We start from the raw sequence: 16,539 nt of genomic DNA, 5'->3' as shown, positions 1-16,539 counted from the left end.
TCTGGATTCATTCTTTGTTTTGTCTTTTTCTTAACACAGAACAACTTAGAACTAGATGGTTGGGAATCAAAAAATAATATTGTTATCTGGTTTAGCCAAGTGATTTCACGGAAGTTATAGGTGGCTTATTGATAGGCTCTTGTGCCTATGAAAATGCCAAGATACATGATTTTTAATTTTATTTTTAAAGCTCTTAGTCTAAATGGTAAAATATAGGCATTCGGACTCAGAATTGTAGTTATGAAATTGCAAAAAGTAAAAGGGGGGATTATAGTGACTGAATTATTCAGAGAAAAAATAATTGTAAATTTTAAGTGGAGGTGTTGCTGTGATCAGTACTATTATGACTTCATCAGATCAAACCTAGAAAACAGGTCCTGGACTGGTGTACCAAGAGGACAATTGTTCTGCGAAGTGAAGCCATGCTGTCATTTCCCCAGGTCAGTGTGTGGATAAAGATAAGAATCACTAGGACATTAGTGACAGGGTCTCAAGAATTTCCTCTGAGATTCTTATTCCATAGATCTTATTCTGTAGGCCAGGATATCTGTATGGTTCACAAGAGCCTGAGATGAATCTTATTTTAGTTCAGTTGGAAACCCTTCCCTATACCGTTTTCTCACTAGAGGGAAAAATCTCAGAAGCAGTCACTCCATGACATCCCTTCTGAGCCCCCTCCTCCTCTGAGGATCCTGAGACGGGCTGCCTGGATCCAGTGCCTGGAAGTGATTGCGTTAAGGACCAATTTCACATGGTGAGGAAGAGAGGCTTCCTCCACTTAAGCCCCAGAACTCAGGACTAGTGGCCTGTTCCTCCTTCCAGGGCTGGGGTCACGGACAGCTGTCAGCGTCATCTTTAGGGCTCTGCAACCCTTGGACTGTGCGCACCTCTTACTGAAGGAAAAGGGGATTCTGGCCTGCTCAATCTTTCAAGTTATAACTATCAGATTATTTGGACAGCTCTGTAGTAGCTATGGGGCTTTCCTTGTGGCTCAGATGGTAAAGCGTCTGCCTACAGTGTGGGAGACCTGGGTTCGATCCCTGGATTGGGAAGATCCCCTGGAGAGGGCAATGGTAACCCACTCCAGTACTCTTGCCTGGAAAATCTCCTGGATGGAGGAGCCCAGTAGACTACAGTCCATGGGGTCACAAAGAGTCAGGTAGTAGCTATAACACCTCCAAATTTCCTCCCTGCTCCAAGCCTAATCTGGAGCTTAGGGTAAGGGCTCTTTTATCTTCCTTCTTCTATAGGTAATTTGCATTGGGAGGAAGGTTCTCACAAGTACCAAAATGTTTTGCACCTACAGTCTAGAATTATACCAATTAAGGTTGTCTTTACTTGAGAAGGCTTTCTTATTTCTCCTTGCTTTTCTTTGGAACTCTGCATTCAGATGGGTACCTCTTTCCCTTTCTCCTTTGCCTTTTGCTTCTCCTCTTTTCTCAGCTATGTGTAAGGCTTTCTTTGCCTTTTTGCCTTTCTTTTTCTTGGGGATGGTCTTGATCCCTGCCTCCTGTACAATGTTATGAATCTCCATCCGTAGTTCTTCAGGCACTCTATCAGATCTAATCCCTTGAATCTATTTATCACTTCCACTGTGTAAGGAATTTGATTTAGATCATACCTAAATAGCCTAGTAGTTTTCCCTATGTTCTTCAATTTAAGTCTGAATTTGGCAATAAGGAGTTCACGATCTGAGCCACAGTCAGCTCCCAGTCTCGTTTTTTTGCTGACTGAATACAGCTTCTCTATCCTCGGCTGCAAAGAATATAATCAGTCTGATTTCAGTATTGACCATCTGGTGATGTCCATGTGTAGAGTCTTCTCTTGTGTTGTTGGAAGAGGGTGTTTTCTATGACTGGTGCATTCTCTTGGCAAAACTCTGTTAGCCTTTGCCCTGCTTCATTTTGTACTCCAAGGCCAAACTTGCCTATTACTCCAGGTGTCTCTTGACTTCCTACTTTTGCATTCCAATACCCTATGATGAAAAGGACATTTTTTTTTCTTTTCTTTTCTCTTTTTTTTTGGGGGGGGGGTGTTGGTTGTAGAAGGTCTTGTAGGTCATCATAGAACCATTCAACTTCAGCTTCTTCAGCATTAGTGGATGGGACATAGTCTTGGATTACTATGGTTACTTAATCCATGGTGACAGTGTGCTTATAAAGTAATCATAGTAATCAATCCATGGTGACAATATGCTTATAAAGTAATCATAGTAATCAATCCATGGTGACAATATGCTTATAAAGTAATCATAGCAATCAATCCATGGTGACAATATGCTTATAAAGTAATCGTAGTAATCCAAGACTATGTCCCGACCACTGATGCTGAAGAAGCTGAAGTTGAATGGTTCTATGATGACCTACAAGACCTTCTATGACCAACACCAAAAAAAAAGAAAAGAAAAAAAAAAAGGTCCTTTCCATCATAGGGTATTGGAATGCAAAAGTAGGAAGTCAAGAGACACCTGGAGTAACAGGCAGGTTTGGCCTTGGAGTACAAAATGAAGCAGGGCAAAGGCTAACAGAGTTTTGTTAGCATATGAGAAAAAGCATATTATCACCATGGATTGGCTTATCCCTGGTGGGTATAGGAAAGAATGATTGGGTTGTGCTGCGGTAAGAATGGCAGTGTATGGGGAAATTTTTCAGAGTATGAGTCTTTCTTTAGAATGAGATCTTGCACCATAGGGGTCTTCAAACAGCCAGAATAATCCAGACAGCGTGAGCCCAGGGCGTACAGTAAAGGAGTGGCCAAGCAGAGCTCTGTTTCCTCTGCTAAAAGCCCCCAGCGGTTCTTTAATGTAATTTGTAGATAAGCAGATAGTAGGAGATATAATAAGGCTCAGGTTCATCAAGCTCCAAGTAGGCTTTTAAGTTTTCATTTTGGAGACAATAAACCTTTCTGGTATTGTTTTTAATATTCTGTAGAAATGGATGGAATGGAACTAATTAAATGTCCAGTGAAGGTACTGAGTCTTACCGTAGCTATGCCAGGATACTGTTTCTGTAAGTAAATTATTAGGTTATTTTGCGTAACTCCGCGGTTCTAAAGAATGTACTGAAAGTCACAGGTATGCGCCACATTTGTATCAAGCGGTCCCCATGCATTTGCCCTTGTGTTTCTGAAACAACTTGTTATTGGAGAAAATAACAGAGGTCTATCGGCTTCTTTACATTTGAGTAAAGCAAGCTGCCTCTTGTCTTCCTCTCTTCTTCAGTCATCCAACCCATAATGAATCCTCAACAAAATAAAATTTGGTCTTAAGTGAGTACAAAGTGCCATGATCATTTAATTCATTCCATATCTGGCTGTCTTAATACAATATCCCTTACTTTCATAATTTAGCTTCTAGTTAACCTTGAATATGGTTTATCAGTACATGATCCTGTTGCAAGGATTACTCCTACTCAATGTAGTTAACAAAAATCTTCATATACTGAGGTCAGAGAAATTCTTGAACTCTTAGCACTGGGTAATTAAATTGTTTCTTTTCTCACCACTTCTTATTCTTGTCTTTTAAAAAGTCTTCCCATTTTTATCGCCTTTCACTTCTTTTCCCCAAAGCCAATTAACAGGTAAATAATGATCTGTAAAGCAAAAAGTAGCACTTCGTTAGCATAGCACTGAAATAAGGCAGTTCTTTGCTCAACACAAGTTGAACCATTCTCTTGTCACTGAATATAAAATATATGCCAAGTTAATAAATAATAATGATTTGATTTGACCAAATTAGCCAGTGCTAATAACAAAGGGTACAACTTGATTTTTCTCTGGAATGTGTTGTTCTTCTTGGCATTCGTCTGTTCCTGGGAGATGTGGAAACAGCTAAGTAAAACATTTTGTACTGCACTTAACTTATTTTCCTAGGAAGGAGAACAAAATAACATTGATTTTGCACCACCCTGACTGGGAACATTAGCTATGTAAGACAAAGGTGACTTGAGTAAAAGGTAGGGGATGGGGGGAAAGGGCTGGGGAAATGAACTCCTTTCCCCTGGTCACTAGCATGTCTCCTTGCACAGAACACGAGAAACATGATCACTGCTGATCATCTTCTTGGATTGCATCCTGATGTCTATCGAGAGTCCCTCTCTATAGGACCTGAGGTCTGCCATGTGAGGTTGGTTCGGAGACTGGGTGCCATGCAAAGCGTGGGGCTCCTGCTAGAACACCCGTGGTCCAGTCCCCTTGATAGTGTGACTTCCTCTCCTGGGCTTCCTGATACGCCCTGTAGGTGTGGTGGGAACCAGCTAGATCTTTCTCTGCTTCCCCTGTAGTGCATTTCTCAGAGTTCCATGCTACAGGAGCAGCTGATGATAACCTTGCTCCCTTGACTGACGTCCTGATTTCATAAAGAATCCTGAGCCACACAGCTTCTCTAGTTTGTGCAATTTATCATTACTCTCTGTGACAAGAATGTAACCATGGTAGGTTGTTTCTACTGGCGCCTGGAAGGAACAATCGGAAATTGAACTGACGTTCTGAGATAGACCCTTTCATTGCCTATTTCATGTACAGGCAGGACAAGGGTGTTTCCTGTCAGCTAAGCCATGGCCTCCAGTTCTTCAGGAGGTCTGATTGTTTCTTCCCCTCCACCATGTAGGTTAGTATCCCCTAATTTCCCAAAGCAATGAGAGTAAATGATATTTCTTCTAAGAGAAAGAATTTAGCTTTAGGTAAGCTTGAAAATGTGCAGTGTGATGACAAAAGGGGATAATCTGTCCAGGTCATGTTCTGCACTTTGAGTGACAGGTTGTGGCCTACACGGCCCCAGGGGCCTTTGCAGTGTCGGCATGGCACCGTCCACCTTTGTCCTTTTCCTGTAACACGGCCAGGGATGGAATCAGTGGAGACCTGATGAGGCTTACTAACCCAGTGACCCAGCTCAGGTTTTATTGTTTCCATAAATGCAATTTTTAAGCATTATTTTTTTAACTCTTGACTACATCAAAAGAAAATAAGAGTAGTTTATTATCGGCCAAGTTTCCAGTATTAAAAAGCATCAGAAACTGGATATGTTCCTCTGCTCTGATGGAAAAGAGAAGGGAGAAGCAAGACAGTTTGGCTGTAAAAAGAAAACTCAGCCCCCTGTACACTGGGACAGGCCCCAGAGAGATGGGAGACAGGGTTTCAGAATGGAAGAGCTGCCTTCTTCTCCCTTCAGGGCATGGTGCTGAAATCACCCTCTCCACTATTGGCCAGATCAAGTCTAATGTATTTCTTAAAAATCAGGTGCCAAAAATGATCTGACGAAGGGAAAAATAGTTAACTTTTCCAAATTAAGTCAATGCAACTGGAAAATCTGGAAATTTGTATGGAGTTAGAGAAGGCAATGGCACCCCACTCCACTACTCTTGCCTGGAGAATCCCATGGACGGAGGAGCCTCGGAGGCTACAAGTCCGTGGGGCCGTACAGAGTCAGAAATGACTGAGTGACTTCACGTAGAGAAGACCTGCGTAACTCCTTTCCAAGTTCAGAGATTTTACTCCATTCATTACATCAAGCCTCAACTCTCAGTACAGTTTTATAACTTTAAATCACCTACCTCTAAAAAAAAAAAAAGCAGAAATGAAAAACTATTGGCATCTCTGAGAAGACAGAGGAGCAGTTTCTACACGGTTCCAATATGTGTTTTTCTTCCTTTATTGTGTCACTTGCTTAGGTGCTGTTGACTGTTCAGGGGTCCCATCCTCTAGGATCCAATGTCTGATTTCTATCATTATGTACTATGGGCTTCCCTAGTAGCTCAGACAGTAAAGCATCCACCTACCATGCAGGAGACCCACATTTGATCCCTGGATCGGGAAGATCCCCTGGAGGGGGAAATGGCAACCCACTCTAGTATCCTTGCCTGGACAGTCCCAGGGACAGAGGAGCCTGGCGGGCTACAGTCCATGGGGTCGCAAAGAGCTGCACATGACTGAGCGACTAACACACATGTAGTCATAACAGAAATAAAGTGCGCAATAAATGTAATGCACTTTGATCATCCCCAAACCATCCACCTCCAACCCCGGTCTGTGGAAAGGTCGTTTTCCATGAAACCAGTCCCTGGCACCAGAAATTTGGGGCACCTCTGGTCTAGATGATAGCGTACAGAATGCAAGGTTTTTATTTCTAAGCACAAGCGCATGCACAGATGTGTGCTTGAGACGAGTGTGCATTGGCGTCCTGAAAGGCTGGCGAGTGATTAGAATGGAACTTTAGCCCCACACATGGACATTCTCACTGTTGAGTGCGGGTTTGCTGGCTGCCCGGCCTCCACCAGATTCTGTTCAGCTCCCAGGCTCCTGCATGGGCAGCTGTGCTCAGGGTCTCCCCCCACCCCTTCCTTTCCTTTTGCTTCCCTCCTCTGCCTGCTGCTGCCTGGCCACTTCTTCCCATCATTCCCCTGAAACTCCTCTCCACAAACCCCATCTAGCTGTCAGATTAAAAGAGAAAGTTAAAACCTTCGTCTTAATGAACTCTGCTATGAAATCTGACGATGCCAACCACACCACTCTTCTGGAAATTCATTGCTTGTTTCTCCTCCACCCTCTCGGATGATCTTTCTTGCCCTCCACCATGGCCAGCTCCTCCTCTTTTCTGCTCTCTAAATGCTGCTGGAATCCAGAAGATTCCAGTGACTTCTCTCCTGCTGCCAGTGATTTAGGCGGATGGCTCCTAAAAGGGGATTTTCAGCCCAGAGAATGCTCCTGAGACCCAGTCTCTGAGAGCCAGTTGCCCACTTCATGTATGAGGGTCATCATCCTTTCTTCTTCATTCTCTAGATTTCTCATCTTCCCTGTGATCTACTGGATGGTGAAGCACATCACCACTCTCTAAGTCACCTAAGCCAGAAATTTGGGGTTAATCCACACACCGTCACCCCACCCAAATCCAAATAGTCCCAAGCCAGTTGTAACTCCTACATCGCTTTGCATGTTGTCTTCCTCTCCATTTTCACTGCGATCTTATTATTTCTCTTTGGTATTAACATAGGAGCATCACATCTGGCCTCCATGACTTCATCCCCCGAAATCTGCCTTTTCATCTCACTGCAGATCTTTACAAACACAAACGTGACCATGAAAATGCCCTGTTTAAAATACTTCAATGGTTTCCCATTAGTTTCAGAATGAAGTGCGGCTTTCTTAAAAAGGGGGAAATCAACACTGAATAGCAAGAATAAACCAATGCAAAATAGCTTATTTGGACAAAGTTTGTCTTGCTATGACCCTCACCCACTGTCTGATGCGACCTATTCCTGCTTCCCTCTCAGATATATCTCTTCAGCCCTATTCTACCATCAGTGAATATACTACTCAACGTGTGCTCCATGTAGAACTTTACCCTTCTTTCTCCTTTGCCTGGGGGGTCCTTGTCTCACTTATATCCTTATTCACCAGGGTAACCTAAGCATCAAGACACAGCTCCAGCACGTTATCTCTTCTGGGAAACTTCCCTTCCTCACCTACTCTCCATAATTAAATTCCACACTCTATCTTTTCCTCCATTATCCTGCTGAGTTTCTTATAATGTTTGACACATAAAGGAAACGCAATAGATGTCTGACCAGTGAATGAATGAATGAATGGTTGAATATTAGGCCAAATAATAAAGCAAAATAGGATGGGATAAAGAGCATTGTTCAATGTCTTATGAAGAAAAGTGTCAAACTTCCAGTCTGGAGGCTGCTCTGCTGTATAATTGAAAGAATCACTTAACGTTTCTATGTTGCTTACCTGTAAAATAAGATCATACTAGGGCATGATGAGAGCCCACATTGACCTCTGATAGCCTGTCATCTCCATGACTATTCTTGCATAGAAAAGCACAACTCGCCATGAACTTAGTTGTACATTAGAGAATTGATGCTTGGCAAACACACCCTCACACTTTGTGTTATACCCCATCTGGGTATAACACACTTTACAGAACAGGCTTCTTAACTCTGGGAGCTTGAATGTAAAATCTTTCAGAGGAAGAGGCACTTATCCTGGTGGGAAAGCTTGAGCTTACCATTCCTCTGAAGTTTCTTATTACACTTCCCTACTGTTGAAACGCCCTGACTTGTAAGAGGGCTGAGTGGGGTTCAGGGTACCAGAGAGCATGTGGCTCCTGGGCTGGGGGGTGTGACTGTGTCGCAATGGTGACTGGGTGCGGGTACCATCTCAGTGTGCACTTCCCCTTTCTTGCAGATGGAAGCCCTTACACCTGGTGGGTAGGCAAAGCCAACGAGAAGCATTACTACTGGGGAGGCTCTGGGCCTGGAATTCAGAAATGTGCCTGCGGCATCGAGCGCAACTGCACGGACCCCAGATACTACTGCAACTGTGACGCGGATTACAAGCAGTGGTGAGTGCCGGGGCCGGGCACGCAAGCTCCCCTCCCAGCCTGCCTGGAGGCCAGACTAATTAGATGGGAGAGAAAGTGTGAAAAGTGCTGAAATAATAAGAGACGAGGTTAGAAAGGTTCGGGCCTAACCCAGCTGACAAATGTCAGGAACGTTCTGAAAACTATAAAAGCTGAAAGAGGTCAGTGCTACAAGGGTATGCATTTAGAAATAGAAGAACACATAATTGATGTATTCATATTTTATTCAGAGAGGAAAATAATGAGGCATGTAGTAGACAGTGATTTGCATTATAAAATGTGCTTTGTGACAATACAGGGGGTGGCCGCGGGCAGGGAGCCGTGTGCAGGCGTGAGAGAGCCCAAACAGCCTCCTACAGTGAGTGCTCCCGCCTCCTACCACGTTTGCTTTGAGGAGCTGGATGAGGGAGAAAAAAAAGACAGAGGTGGGAAAAGAAAGGGAAGATTGTGCTTTGCTCCCGTCTTCAGCAACAGTGCTTGCCAGCCTGCTTTTCTTTCATGCCTTGAACTGTTTATAACTCTGATACAAATCAGTTCAAAGAAGATCTATTTGGGGTTTCTTTCATCCCTCTACTGGCTTTTGTCCTGCTTCACGGCGAATGGCTGTGTCTGTGTCCGTAATAGATAAAGATAAATCAGCTGTCATTCTGTGTGGGAAAAGGCCCCAGAAGTTTTGCGTGGAAAATGTAAGCCTGAGTCCGGTTCTTTCCATAAAGCTCACATCTTGCAACTCCTGTCTCTGACACGGGAAGAGGCGACTGTGCTCCATCCCCGCCTCTGGGTGGCAGCAGAGAGCAGGGCCCCGAATTTCTTCCTGTGACTGATTACAGTTGCCTACAGTTGCCCCGGTTTTAATTCATACTAACTACATAGAGGACGGTTTACAAGATAAGTTCATCCTACCAGTTAACTGAAAACTAGTTCTTCCTGTAAAGTTGTGTGCTTATCAGGTTGGATGCCTACCTATTTTCCAAGAGCCATTTTTTTTTAAATAAATGATATTATTATAGAGGCTATACATTTCAGTGGCTTAGAATTTCTGTGCATGTGTATAAATAGCTATCACTATTCTTTAACTTTGGTTTATGGTCAAGAGGAAATAATGACATATTCACTTTTTAATTTTGTTTGAAAGATGTGTCTACAAGCACATGCACACTATAGAGACTCGAAGTCAGGAGAATGAAATCAGAGAGACCCAGTCTTCAAAGGTGACTTTTCGGTCAGGCAGTCTGTCGACTCAGTCAGTCCTTCACTCACACTGATATTGATGGAGCTCTTTTGTGCCAGGGAGTCTTCTGCTGCTGCTGCTGCTAAATCACTTCAGTTGTGTCCCACTCTATGCAGCCCCATGGACGGCAGCCCACCAGGCTCCTCTGTCCCTGGAGTTCTCCAGGCAAGAACACTGGAGTGGGTTTTCATTTCCTTCTCCAATGCATGCATGCATGCAGAGTCGCTTCAGTCGTGTCCGACTCTGTGCGACCCTATGGACAGCAGCCCACCAGACTCCACTGTCCACAGGATTCTCTAGGCAAGAGTTCTGGAGTGGGTTGCCATTTCCTTCTTCAGGGAGTCTTCTAGGTTCTGGGAATAAAATAGAGACTGGCAGTAACAGGAACCCCTTCTCTGACCTATGTCTTGTCACTTCTTACTATTTGCATGTCTGTAAGTAGGTTCTGCGGGTTCACACAGATTCATTCATCTGCTCAGCTTTCACTCTCAGAGCCTTGGGGAGCAGACTTCAGTGCAGCCTCCCAGACCAGAAGGGAGAGCGCTATTCCCAGGTGGTTCATTGTTCAAGCAACCTACACTGTTCAGTGCTTTTGTCCTGCCGTGGAGGGGAGTTGAGATATTCAAAAGGAAAAGGGAGATCTCGTGCGTGAATCCAAGTGAAATTTGTTTTTGTCAGATGTCGTCCCAAGGGCTCAGTATTCATTGACAAATAGAGCATGGTGTTTGTCCTCAAGGACTCAAAAATTAGTTGGGAAAACACACACACACACAGAGACAGACAACATAATACAACCACGCTCCGATGAAGACATCGCAGGGTCCAACAAAACCAGTGCAAGGAAATTGAAGACCAACTGAGGGAGAGTGGAGAGGAGCTAGGACAGTCCTTATGAGTCAGGGATGCTTGAAAGTGTGCAGGGAATACTCTTCCTTGCAAGATTGACTTGGAGGAGAGGCAGGAGTGAGGACAGCCAGCTTGGGGAGCCATCAGGGCTGTAGATCTGGGCTGTGATGTGGAGAAGAGAGGAGAAACCTCAGTGAGGCTCAGCAGTGGGCAGCAAACACTAGAGCTGCCACTCTTTTCCGTGGGTGGTGGGAGATGGATTTACTGCAGTGAGCCCTGTGGAGGTAGCCTTGATGGAGTTGGGGGGGGAGATCCAGCAAAAGGAAGTCATGAGAGCTCTTGAAAGGTGTTGAGGACCAGACAGTGGAAATGGTGGAATATATGTGAGATATTCAGGAAGTGGTCCCTCCAGGACTTGATAGTTATGACTATGTAAGAAGAAAGAGATGGGTCTGGGTAGGCTCCCCACTGGGCACCTAGAAATGGTTAAATTCCTTACCAGGCAAAGGAATAACAGTTCAGCGGGTAGATGATGGGTTAGGCTTTGAAAATATTAAGTTTGACATGACATAACATATTATAACACCAGCATAACACTGTTTCTAAACCCAGAGGGGCACCATTCGTGGGATCACTGGTAAGACATTCAGGCTTCGGAGCAATGCACTTAGAAGAACATGAAAGTGAAAGTGAAGTTGCTCAGTCATGTCCGACTCTTTGTGACCTTATGGACAGTAGCCCACCAGGCTCCTCTATCCATGGGATTTTCCAGGCAAGAATACTGGAGTAGGTGGCTATTTCCTTCTCCGGGATATTCTTCCCAACCCAAGGATTGAACCCAGGTCTCCCGCATTGTAGGGAGACGCTTTACCGTCTGAGCCGCCAGGGAGGATAGTACCTGAATTCCGAGAACAAACCTGAATTCAGATCATCCATGAGAAGATGCTGTAGACAGACCTGTTCAGCCTCACTCAGACACATGCCTCTGCAAGCTCTTGATTAGATCGCAACTTTCCACAGTTGCTCAGGGACTCGGACATGGCTGATGTCTTGCTTCCTTCGGGTTGAGTAGCAGCTAAGACATCCTCACCCTTTTGCTCCTATGAGATGGTCTACTGTCTCATGGTAGGGGCACTGTATCTTGAGCAAACTGAAAAGTAAAATCAGTATGTTTACAATAAATAACTACGGAAATGATCTTTCCTATTCGGCACAAGAAAGAAAGCTTTTGGTGATGTCTTCTTGGGCTTTGAATTCACCAGCACCTGGAAAATACCTAAAGTGTGGATGCTTTCAGTATTTCAGAATGAACAGATCTGTTTCTAGAGATGTGTACCAAAGTTCCTGGAAGCAGAAAGCTTTACATTAGGTCCAGATCTGCCACTTTGAGGGGAGGCTTTTTTAGCCAGCCTTAAATTTAGGTTTGTGGTCCGTATAGTAAAACTGAATCTTGACTGGTAGACTACTGTGAGAGTTAAATAGAATGTGGACTAGGAAAATAATATTCTGTGAATTGTACAATGTGAATACATAGCTGATTGCAATTCTTAATTATGTAATTTTCATTGCAATTCTTACCAGTTCCAAACGAATCTTAAGAAATGAAAAGGCACCAGGTAAAGGGGTCCCTGTGCTTTCTCAACCTGCCATGCCACAGGGCGCGTGTCGAATTCCACAATACCATGAGGCAGTGACACAGAACAGGCTTTGACAGAGAAACTTACAAACCAGAGATCATCAAGAGAAGAGAAAGTCTAGGTCCACTAACCCCATCAGCTCTCAGAGAGATGCTGCACCAGGCCCTTGTGCTGAGCACAGGGTTTCACAGAGCGCCTGGCTTCTCCCCCCTCACAGGGCAAGAATGAGAGCAGCTTTGTCGGTGGAGCCATCAGACTCTTAGGGCACCAGGAAGGCTGAACGCAGGGCCAGGGGTTTACTGCATTGTCTGGGGGTCCTGCCAGAAGAGGGAGGAAGCCAGAACCCGGGTAGGAAGTAGACTCCTGCAGCGTCCCCCCTTCCACGATGGGCAGAACCAGGGAGCATTTCTGGCTGGCTCACTGTCCAGGCTACACAGACTGTGAGCTCCATGGTCACTGGTATCCAGCTCTTTTCATCCTACCACAGAGGACAGCTGAAGACTCAGGAAAAGGAAAGTCTGGTGTACGCACCCACGTGAAATCCACACGTGTGAAACAACATCTGTAGTGACATAAAAATAGAAACTCCAATACTTTGGCCACCTGATGCAAAGAGCCGACTCATTGGAAAAGACCCTGATGCAGGGAAAGATTGAAGGCGGGAGGAGAAGGGGACAACACAGGATGAGATGGTTGGACGGCATCACTGACTCGATGGATTTGAACAAACTCCAGGAGACAGTGAAGGACAGGGGAGCCTGGTGTGCTTCAGTCCACGGGGTCACGAAGAATCAGACATGACTTGGTGACTGAACAACAACAACAAAATAACGAAAGCAGAGGTTCTACTGAATCTCATGCTTTCAGGGTCCATATCCAGCTAAGAAAGTTGCTTCTACCAGCAATCTTACCTCAATCAGAAAAATCATTTCATTAAGCTAAAACATCTATTTCTGCTTTATTGACTATGCCAAAGCCTTCGACTGTGTGGATCACAATAAACTGTGGAAAATTCTGAAAGAGATGGGAATACCAGACCACCTGACCTGCCTCCTGAGAAACCTGTATGCAGGTCAGGAAGCAACAGTTAGAACTGGAAAGGGACCAACAGACTGGTTCCAAATAGGAAAAGTAGTACGTCAAGGCTATATATTGTTACCCTGCTTATTTAACTTATATGCAGAGTACATCATGAGAAACACTGGGCTGGAGGAAGCACAAGCTGGAATCAAGATTGCCGGGAGAAATATCAGTAACCTCAGATATGCAGATGACACCACCCTTATGGCAGAAAGTGAAGAGGAACTAAAAAGCCTCTTGATGAAAGTGAAAGAGGAGAGTGAAAAAGTTGGCTTAAAGCTCAACATTCAGAAAACTAAGATCAAGGCATCCAGTCATCACTTCATGGCAAATAGATAGGGAAACAGTGGCTGACTTCATTTCTTTGGGCTCCAAAATCACTGCAGATGGTGATTGCAGCCATGAAATTAGAAGACGCTTACTCCTTGGAAGGAAAGTTATGACCAACCTAGACAGCATGTTAAAAAGCAGAGACATTACTTTGCCAACAAAGGTCCATCTAGTCAAGACTATGGTTTTTCCAGTGGTCATGTATGGATGTGAGAGTTGGACTGTAAAGAAAGCTGAGCACCGAAGAATTGATGCTTTTGAACTGTAGGTGTTGGAGAGCACTCTTGAGAGTCCCGTGGACTGCAAGGAGATCCAACTAGTCCATCCTAAAGGAGATCAGTCCTGGGTGTTCATTGGAAGGACTGATGCTGAAGCTGAAACTCCAATACTTTGGCCACCTCATGTGAAGAGCTGACTCATTTGAAAAGACCCTGATGCTGGGAAAGATGGAGGGCAGGAGGAAAAGGGGATGACAGGCAATGAGATGGCTGCATGGCGTCACCGACTCAATGGACACGAGTTTGGGTAAACTCCCGGAGTTGGTGATGGACAGGGAGGCCCAGCGTGCTGCAGTTCATGGGGTCTCAAAAGAGTTGGACATGACTGAGCGACTGAACTGAACTGAACTGAACTGAGACCAAAGTGGGTACAAAGTTCTCCTTTGCCATTTCCTCTGTGTGAGACGTAAGTCAGGGCGTTTCATTTCTCTAAGTTTTCATATCCACAAAATATAGATAGTACTTCCCAATTCATGTCAAGGTCTGGCAAAGTGCTGTCATGAATGAACATTTAAAATTGCTGTAGGGTATGCTATTTTTATTACTTAAATGATGAATGGAACTCTAGCTAAAATCATTAAAAATTTTCTTTTTTTTAATTGTATGGAAGTATAGTTGATTTACAATGTCATGTTCATGTCTTCTGGACAGTAAAATGATTCAGTTACATGAAATGACTTGGTTATACATATATACATTTATATGTGTGTGTGTGTATATATGTATGTATGTATTTACATATGTATGTGCATATATATATATACACACCTTTATATCTCCTTCCCTTGGCAACCATAAGTCTGTTCTCCAAGTCTATAGTCTGTTTTTGTTTCATAGAGATTTTGATTTGTCTCATATTTAGGTTCCACATATAAATGTTATATGGTATTGTCTTTCTCTTTCTGGCCATACTTTGCTTAGTGTGATAATCTCCAGGTCTATCCATATTGCTGTAAATGGCATTGTTTCATTCTTTTTTATGGCTAAGTTATATTCCATTGTGTGTTTGTACTATCTTCTTTATCCATTCATCTGTCTGTGGACATGTAGATTGCCACCACGTCTTGGCTATTGTAATAGTGCTGCTATAGACACTGGGCTGCATGTATCTTTTTTTAATTTGAGTTTGGTATGGGTATATGTCCAGGAGTAGGACTGATGGAATCATTAAGAATTTCTTAAAGCACAGATGCATAAATTGGGCCCCAGGAAAATTTTACTTCCAATTATGTTGGAAATAAGTAGAGAGAAGAGTAAGACCCAGATTTCCAAACTTCCAGTCTAGTGTTTTTCTACAATATCATGATCTAGGAAGACTACTCATGTTGTTTTTTTCTCTTTTAATGATATATGAATTTAATGTTTTCACTAGTTATATATGTTTTAAATTTAAAGCTTAAACTGTAGACCACATATTATATGTTCTTTTTTAAAGGACTCTAAAGCTTAGATTAAGCATTTATTCTTATTTACTAGAGTAAAACACACAAAAATGGAGCTGAGATAAATTAGATTGTAGCTCTGAGCATACTTCTGTCTCACAGCAAAGTGCCAATGGGCTGCAAGAACTATAACCATCTCAATAATTGCCTGATTATCTATGCCTTGAGAAGTTTTGCACAGTTATTTCTGAGATTGGATGTAATTTAACATTTATGATTTACTATTCACAGCAATAGTAAATATTCCCACCTACAGTGCCAGAATCCTAATTAAGTGAGCCTGGTCTCAGCTAAGTGCCCACCACTGGGTAATTCCTGGCCTCGGACAGCCTGACTCAATGAGCTAAATCATCATATCAGACACTAGTGATTCCAAAATGGAGCTGCAGGGAAGGCAGGCCGTTCGCTGCTTCAGTGCCCGTCTCGCACTGTACTTGTAGAATTTCTGGACAAGGGTTTTCTGGCCAAGATGAGCACAGACATGGGAGTGCAGTCTTTGTGATACGATTAGTGACCAGTTCTCACCTCACTGGGCTTCCCCGGTGGCTCAGTGGTAAAGAATCTGCCTGTGATGCAGGAGACCTGGGTTCAACCCCTGGGTCAGGAAGATTCCCCTGGAGAAGGAAATAGCTACCCACTCCAGTAGTCTTGCCTGGAGAATTCCATGGTAGAAAAGGCTGGTCACATACTAACTGGCCTTGCCCTATTTCATGGGCCCTAAAAGGAACTGATATGTCTGTAGAGCTTTTTCCTGGGCCAGAAATAACCCATGACAATGTTTATAGGCAGCAGAATCTCTTCATTTTTTCAAAGCCAGAATCTTTGATCAGCTCAGCTGATTATCCAATCATTAACAGCAAAATATTTGGAATACTTAGAAAAGTATTCATTCTACATTTTTTCATCGTTGATCATTTCATCTAATTTTCTCAATGACATTTTTTTGTGAAACATGTTCAGTGTTACTCAAAGTGAAATATTTCTGTGCACATTCTCATCCCTCATGTTGTTCAGCAATAACAATAGTGAACATTTATTGAGTGCTAATTATGCACCAGACACTGTTCCAAAGTGTTTAAATGTATCACGCCATTTAAACATCACATTGACCCAATGAGGAAGGTGCTGTTTTTCCTCATTTTGCAAATGAGGCAATTAAACCCCAGAGAGCTTAAATTACTTCCACAAGGTCACACAGTTAAAAAGAGGGATAGCAGAGATTCAGACCCAGGGCACGCAAACTCCAGACTCATGCTTAGATGTTAACCAGCAAGATATGAAGTCTGTAGAAATTTTAACATTTGTACTATATACAGTGTGATTTCATTTCTTCCAA

General features: G+C 43.4%; 1 protein-coding gene across 1 annotated transcript in view; it reads left to right on the top strand.

The window, feature by feature from the left end:
• Positions 1-16,539, top strand: part of CNTNAP2 (contactin associated protein 2) — a 2,220,467-nt gene that overhangs the window by 1,725,318 nt on the left and 478,610 nt on the right. The window contains exon 15 of the mRNA XM_070460949.1: positions 8,185-8,341. Within this exon, the coding sequence (XP_070317050.1) occupies positions 8,185-8,341 (157 nt within the window). The remainder of the gene's footprint in view (positions 1-8,184; positions 8,342-16,539) is intronic.

This window comes from Odocoileus virginianus, chromosome 1 (assembly GCF_023699985.2).
Source record: "Odocoileus virginianus isolate 20LAN1187 ecotype Illinois chromosome 1, Ovbor_1.2, whole genome shotgun sequence".
Classification (NCBI taxonomy): domain Eukaryota; kingdom Metazoa; phylum Chordata; class Mammalia; order Artiodactyla; family Cervidae; genus Odocoileus; species Odocoileus virginianus.
Note: the sequence above shows the minus strand (reverse complement) of the source record. Positions and strands in the feature narration are given on the sequence as shown.